At 43.7% G+C, this 7758-nt stretch overlaps 1 protein-coding gene across 4 annotated transcripts in view; it reads left to right on the top strand.

Annotated features, from left to right (window-relative positions):
• Nucleotides 1-7758, top strand: part of GIT2 (GIT ArfGAP 2) — a 64864-nt gene that overhangs the window by 45294 nt on the left and 11812 nt on the right. For 2 of the 4 annotated variants that reach the window (XM_014587604.2, XM_006147853.3), the window contains exons 15-16: nt 3311-3559; nt 5112-5201. In XM_014587604.2, coding sequence (XP_014443090.1) covers nt 3311-3559; nt 5112-5201 — 339 coding nt within the window. Of the gene's footprint in view, nt 1-2019; nt 2751-3310; nt 3560-5111; nt 5202-7758 lie in introns of those variants that run through there. The other 2 variants (XM_006147854.3, XM_006147856.2) reach the window with 2 other exon arrangements.

The following is a 7758-nucleotide window of genomic DNA, read 5'->3' as shown; positions in this document are numbered from 1 at the left end:
TTTTTTTTTTTTGGAGAGATTTTCACTGTAGGGCGCGTGCGCTCACCAGACAGACAGAGAGAGACATAGAGACAGAAAGCGAGAAATCACCCCCCAGGGGGGATGGTCACGCCGCAATCCCTTCTCCTCCATTCTCCTCTCGGGATCTTGGGCACGCACGCACACGCGCCCGGCGTGAGTTTTAAGCCACCGGGTCCGGGACACGAACCGCAGTCGACTACGTGGGAGTCCAGCGACATAGCCATTACGCTAACTGCTGGTTCCCACCATTTTCTCACTTTTGAGAGAATAAAAACCGTAAAGATATATTAAGCCCTAAAATCGATTTGGCCAGTAGAAGCAAGGAATACACTTAAGAGGGGGAAGATTGTTGATATAATTCTTTTTTTTTTTTTAAGCTAACACCATATATGGATATAATTTTTTTTATGAAAAGACCAAAAAAAGGAAGTTGAAAAATTCCAGATTTTACCCAAAACTTTGTGGGTATTACCCCCATCATTCAGTTCTCTTCAAAAATGAGATTTTGCCCACATTCCTTAAACAGAAACAAAACAAATACACATATAATCTGTGTCTTTATACCATCAGTTCGAAGAGTAATGTTTCAGGCTTGTTTTCAAGACCTGAAGACATGCTGCATTTCCTCTGTGGCTGGATCCTTTTCAGTGCCGTTTCCCAAGGGAAGGCCAGAGAGAACTAAAAAGGGGCCCGCATGCCTCTCTTCTCCATGGAAGTAAACAGCTGTGCACCTCTGCCTGAAGTTTGGTCTAGGCTTCTTTTGGTAATGAGTTCTAGAATCATTTCTTAAGACCTTTTGAAATACATGTCTCCAGTACCTATGTAAAAAGTGACAAGAATGCCTGAAGATCAGTCTTTAAGCAAATGCTGATTGCGCAGCCCTGAACCAGACAGACCAAGAAAGGGCCCCTTAGCCATTGTATACCAGACCTGCACTTCCCTCGCCTTCTCTGAAATACGTTTTGTTTGGTAGATTATATTTTTCCCAGTAATCTGACTAACAGTTTTATGGAGACAGCTTTTTTTGAAACATGCTGACTTTGGCATTGCCAGTTAATTTTCTGATCACCTTCTTTATTTTATAATACTCCCTTTAATATTTGTAGATGTCATCAGGGATAGCCTGATATCTCCGAGGGCAAACATCTTGAGCCTCTTTAAGAAATGCAGAGCAAGATGATTTGTCATTGCTGGTTGATTATCTCTTCAATTCTTAGAAATACTTTTGATTTCAGAAACTACTGAATTATGCATAACTTCCCGTTATACTCCTTCCAAACAAAAGAGCATGGCCTGGTTTTTATTAAGATAAGCACCATTCCTATTTATCCAAGGACATCTCTCTAAACACAGAATACTAAAATTTTTAAAAATTGAAACCAGGAACTTGAATGTGTCAAGAAAGATTCAAACAAAATCCAGGCTGTACATTTGAGAGGCATGAAAAGTGTTAGGCTAAAGCATCCGTTTCTGAGGCCTTGGCTAAGAAATTGTAACAGACAAACATGACGACGCGTTAGTGCTCATAGAGGGATGCATGTCAGTCGTGCTCCTCCTGTTTGCACCTTGACCATTTCACTTTAGCCATGGATTCGCTAGTAAAGAGTTGGACAGGCACCTCATGCCCGTCTGTGTCCTGGAATGTAGGAATTTGCAGTAGCTGGCCACACTGCAGCTGTTCTTTCCTTGGAAAGGGAGTTGCAGCTTTAAGTATACTCTGAAAGCCTTTGTGGGATACAGCGAGCCATCATCCCTTAGTGGCTCCCTCTTAAGGAAACTAAAAATGAGTGGTCTCTCTGTGAAAGATGCATTTAAGTCATGTTTTCACATAGGTTTGTCACTATTAATATAAAGTATGTGGAATTTGTTTAGCAAACGTTCATTGATTTTATTTTATAAAGTTAGGTAAAGTATTATATATAGATAGATATACATGTGTATATATACATATGATTGGCAAAGTAGCATGATTTGTATCTGATCTTTCGCATTTAACAGTTGCTTGGAAAAGATGATAATTAATGAAGAGGAGGAGCTACTATTGGTGAATTTTTCACAGATCGGTGCTTTCTAAATAAAAATCGCGAGTAACTTCCAACATTGAATGGGTTTGCTATTGAAAAAGCAATGATCTTCTGGTCCAAACTCACTGGTGGGGAATTCGGCCTGCTATTACAATCTCTGTCAAAGAGTAGACAGCTGAACTTACAACACACCCAGCTTATAAAATGTCACGGAAGATGAAGGAGCCCCAGAGGGGAAGGACCCTGCAGAATGGACGCAGTTGATTGTTTAAAAAGGCCAGATGCTAAAGAGTAACACGACTCCTTGCTGATCCCTTAACTCTAATTCATCAAACGCCATGAAGCAGCCTGCATGTGAGGAATGGAAAGAGCATTCAGGGCCTGGGAGTGACAGTGTCTAACTAAAACAGGGTGATGCCAGGCAGATTAGTTGCACCACCGTGGCCGTGGTGGGTGACAGAGCCAAAGGAGAGAAAGACCAGTTGCATTCCATTCCTGGCTGAACGATGCTCCATCACCAGAGGAAGCAAGGATGCTACACAGAGCATTCGTATGAAGAGACTAATGTAGCTCTATAGGTTTTCAGTCTTCTTCGTGATGTCAGTATAGCAAACTTAACCACAATCGGTCCCCTCTATTTTCAAAAAAATGCTGAATTGTTTGGAATATCAAGAGTATCACATAATAAAAACGTATGGATCATGATTTTTCTGGTTGGCTTTTTGGAAGACAAGAGCTGGTCTGATTTTTCATAAGCTGAACCTCGCTGTCTTTCTTGCTTTGCACAGCAACTCTAAGTTACCCTTGTGCTGCTTCCATGGTGTCTGCTGGCATTTTTGGCATTTGCAAATTGCTCAGGGCTCATTTGAAAAGCAAGTTACCCTAAGCGATGTTTTAATGATCTCAAGCTCTCACTTAAAACAGCCTTAGAATAATCCAGAGTACAGTTTGCCTGCAAACACTTCCCATCCCCACCAAGACAAAATTTTAAGTAGTTAGACATTTAGGTTTTAGAAAGTCCAAACTACAGTGTTTCCACATTCAGAAATTAAATGATTTAATTTGCTTACATGATGAAGTGAGTTGATTGTGTTTGACTCTTTCCGGAAGAAAGAGTTCTTGTTCGTAGTTGCTTTTAACTGTCAACCCAGCTAGCTGTTACCGTTCTTATTGTTTAAAGCCGGTAGTTATATTTGTTTACTTGGTGTTTGCTTTTTCTGCTTGCTATAGAAAAACACAGTCCCACTGCCAAACATTTCTTTCAGCTTCAAACACTCCAGAGTGAAAATTCGAACCTCAGGAAACAGGCCACAACCAATATATATCAGGTGCAGACTGGTTCTGAGTACACAGACACTTCCAGCCACTCTTCCTTAAAGAGACGTCCATCTGCCCGGGGCAGTAGGCCCATGTCCATGTACGAGACGGGATCGGGTCAGAAACCGTATCTCCCAATGGGAGAAGCGAGCCACCCTGAAGAGAGCAGGACGAGACTCCAGCCCTTCCCTGCACACGTAAGTAGCATCACTGGCGCTTCCGCTGTCCACTCCATGCAGCCTGCCTACTCCATGCCCTCTTCTGAACCTGCAGATCCCTGCACCTCTGCTTTGCCAAATTGGGCTACAAGGGCGGCCATCGTGTTTGCTGCATTCATATGTCCACAGGTGCTTAAAGTGTTCTCATAGGGCTGTGGCAAGTTTCCCAGCCCAGTCAGGGCTTCTGGCTCTTGCTCGACTCCTGCTCCCTTTCTCCCGTGTGTCCAAAATAGATTTCCCAACCAGCCGGTATTGGCACTTTTTTGGTAAAGCTTCCTTCCTTCCCTGCTTCAAGACCCAAAAATACCTGGGTAGCAGAAGTGAGGGTCATTGTCTTCAAAGTAGACAAGAATGTGGCCCTTTAAAGACTGCAGCCCTCAGAATCCAAGATGCCTCCTCAGCTCCTCCCACCTGAGCAGGTGGCACCTGACCCAGGTACACAAGGCAAGCCTGGTGGGCTCCAGGCCTCTGCAGCCTCTCCTCGTGGGCTCAGTGTGCCTGTCGGGCCAGCTCCTGCATCCTTTTTCTCCCCTTCGCGGAGGGAGTGTGGCTTTGTCATCTCAGAAATAATGAAATGCCAGAACTCTACAGCAGTCTTACAAGTGTCGAATTCCAAAGACTAGATTCTGTAACAAGGTCCTTACGATCGATCTTATTTTACAACAGCCTGAGTATTGTGTTGTGAGGTTTTCAACTGTTCTATTTCTTTAGAATTAATATATTATAAAAATCTGTGTGACAGAATGTTAGACATTTTTCACTTTTTTATGTGATGTTTTTCTCAGATGGCAAAATTGATCTTTTTTGAGTGTCAAATTGTGTAGGAATTGAAGAAAAAAAAACCTCAGGATAAATGCAAAGTAAAGGATGTGGTAAATTAACGCTAGTTTAACTTTGTCAGACTTTTGTGTGGTAAAATTACATTGTTCTATTGTAATCAGGAGGCCGTTATTTGAACTTCTTTTAAAGTTGTTTGGGTTAAACATTCTGGGCTAATTGATTTGATACACTTGGTGTAATGGGGAATGCCATTGAAATAAGACAAGAATCTTATTTTTGTGTACCTGAAAGCTAATTCTAAAAAGGCAACCTTTGTTCATTTTTATAGTATGCTTTTTATTTTAGAAAAGTTTAAAATGTGAGGATGTCCTATGATTGCAGCAGGTCTGTACCTGTACTAAAGATTAGGTTGATAATGTTTGCCACCTCACAGTCATGTGTATGGTTTCTCATTTCATCTTGTCAGTCCTGGTTGCAAAACAAATAGTCATTTCAGGCCATCCATAAAAACTATTGGCAAGTTTGAGGAATCATGCTAAGCATTATCTTTTCCCTCCTGGAAAAGTACCCCATTCAATCCAAAGTCATTTCTGGGAAGTGTTTCCCTAAGGGAACCTGTCACCGGCTATCCCTGATGCTTGCTCAGTTCTTTCCTAGGATTCTCCTCCTGAATGGAGCCAGGGTAGGTGGACGGGATTTTTGTTTTGTTTGTTTTGTCTTTTCCCGAGTGTGTTTCTCTCTCCCCTTCCAGATCGGGAGGAGTGCACTTGTGACCTCCTCTTCATCTCTGCCCTCCTTCCCCTCCACACTTTCCTGGTCGAGGGACGAAAGCACCCGAAGGGTTAAGTACACTGGGAATGCTCTGCTCTAGAGGAGGGGCAGTGCTCCTGGGAGCTTCATGCTTGGGCCCTGGCCCTCCTGGCCCCGCTAACTGCCCTCTGTCCTGCATGAGGCGGCGCCCCTCCTGGTTTCTCACAGCGCAGGGTGGGCACGCAGGCATGCACACGGGCACACAGGCATTCCCGCAGGGTGGCACCTGCCTTTCATCTAACTCCACATGGCTTATCTTTACATCGTGTTTAACACAGTCGCAGATCGTCCTACAGCATCTCCTCTGAACAAATTGTCTTCTTAAACCATCAGAAAATTAGCTGGTTGCTGGTTCAGTACTATTAACAGGGTAAACCTATTAGCTTCGTTCAGCACTACGGTTAGATTAAAACTGCTGTATTCGAACTAGCCCAAGTGTTATGACATCTTGCCTTTTTTTTAAAAAAAAAAAAGCCTTTGACATATTTTACATCAGCACCACCCTTGACTAGCCAAGGTTTCACACCCCCTCGACCTTGATCAGAGCTGTAACAGCCAGTGGCCTCAGAGATGTGCAGGCAGCTGTTAGCATAGCGCTGTGCACCTGTCTGGGTGGTCAGGCCCAGCCTGCTGTCGCACTACATTCTCAGTAACAGAATGAGGTTCAGGTAAGAGCCTTTGAGAGTAGCCAGGTGACAGTACTTACTAAGCACCTCCTCCATGCCCGCCTTTCTATAAGTCACTTACAGGGTCCTAAGGACCTTAGTGAAACAGTCCCTGCTCCCAGAGACACCATCAATAAAAATGCTTTCATGCTCCAAGTGCACCTGACTACAGCTGGGAAAGCCGAGAAAAGAGCACAGGATTTGACGACCTGCGTTCAGGTCCTGACTCAGTCTTTCTTAGCAGAAGGCTAGAAGGAGGGAAAGTGCCTGAATGTAAGTGACCACCTTTACAGACAAGATGGGCTCTGCACTAGGCCTTTGTCATCCTGCCATACCTAGGAATGATGGAGAATCCTTTCCCACCACCAATGGCAAATGACTCACTTTTGCCATCCCTTCTGTGATTTTTTTTTCTCACGCTTCATTTGAAGTGTATGCATTCCACAGACGAGGGACAGAAACAGCATCCCCAGCAGGGTCTTGACATCGCGATTGGCCCGCAGCCTCAGCCGGCCCCCGCTCACGGCACATGCAGCCTGGTGTGCTCAGGGAGGCCCCCCTCGCAGCAGCATATTTCACTGCAGCACCGCCAGCTGGCCCCTTGGTTGCACTTTTGAATAGTCTCTTAAAAAGAATTGTCGGGTCAGCCCACAGTGGTTAAGGTGGCTGGATCCCACATGGCTGACCATGCAGTTCACGTCCCAGTGGCGTGAGAAACAGATCAGGCATATGTTGGGGCATGCCAAAAAAATCCCAAAAGGAGAGAGAAGTGGAAAAGGGACTGGACATTGATCATTCCCCAAGGTGGCTGCTTTCTCCTTCTCTTTCTGTCACTGGTGAGTGTATGCACCCTCTGGCCAAAAAAAAATTTTTTTAATCTTGGCACAAGGTGCTTGAAATCTTCTGAACAATTCTGAAATTGAACTGCAATGTTTATATTATAATATGTCAATTTAACCAAACAGCAGTTAAATGGTAATACATATCTCGTTTGAGGTTTTGTTAATAAGAGTCAAGAGTCTTGTCCACTATGAAATTTGTTTTAAAAAAATTATTTTGGTAGCTTTGGAAACTGTTGCAAGGACTACTTGCTAAGACAAAGTTTCATACAAATTAACAGTTCAGTCATTTGTTTTAAAGAATTATTTAACTTTATGTATTTATTTACCTATTTTAATTTGACCAAAGCGGGACAGAGACGGAGGGAACATGAGAAAGCAAGCCACCAGGTCTAGGACCCGAACCATGATCAGCCCCATGGAAATCCAGTGCTCTTAACCACCATGCCACCTGCTGGCCCCAACTGTTAAGTCATTTAAACAGACAGTCCTAATCATTCCTGATGGGTTTAGATTTCTATGGCAGGTCTGTAGTCAGGGAAAACTGCAAATCTAGTAAATCAACTAAACCGGCACCAGCTATGACGTAACTTTTCTATTAACAGCTTTGAGAGAACAGCACTTTTAACCAGTAGCTCTTAGCTCTGCATGTTTACAATAATTTTCATAAAATTAAATGCTGGCTGCAGTAAAATCCTGTACAAATGCTTTTGTTGACAGCGATGAAGGACTTAATTCGTAAGTAACTGATGTCATGGATGGTTGCTACTGTTGGTTGTTGTCTGTCCTTGAAAAATGTTGAGCACTTTTTTTGGAGAGGTGATTTGTTTTGTTTTGTTTTGTTTTTGCTATAGGGCGCATGGGCTCGCCGGAAAGACAGAGACAGAGAGACAGAAAGCGAGAAATCTCCCCCCAGGGGGGATGGCCATGCTGCATTCCCTTCTCCTCCATTCTCTCGGGATCTTGGGCACACACACACACACATGCGCTCGGCGTGAATTTAAGCCACCGGGTCTGGGATGCGAACTGCTATCAACTACGTGGGAGTCCAGCGACATAGCCATTACGCTAACTGCTCGTCCCC

The sequence above is a fragment of the Tupaia chinensis genome, unplaced genomic scaffold, assembly GCF_000334495.1.
Source record: "Tupaia chinensis unplaced genomic scaffold, TupChi_1.0 Scaffold000226_1, whole genome shotgun sequence".
In the NCBI taxonomy this organism is placed as follows: Eukaryota; Metazoa; Chordata; class Mammalia; order Scandentia; family Tupaiidae; genus Tupaia; species Tupaia belangeri.
The sequence above is the reverse complement of the archived record's forward strand: the minus strand, read 5'-3'. Positions and strand labels throughout refer to the sequence as shown.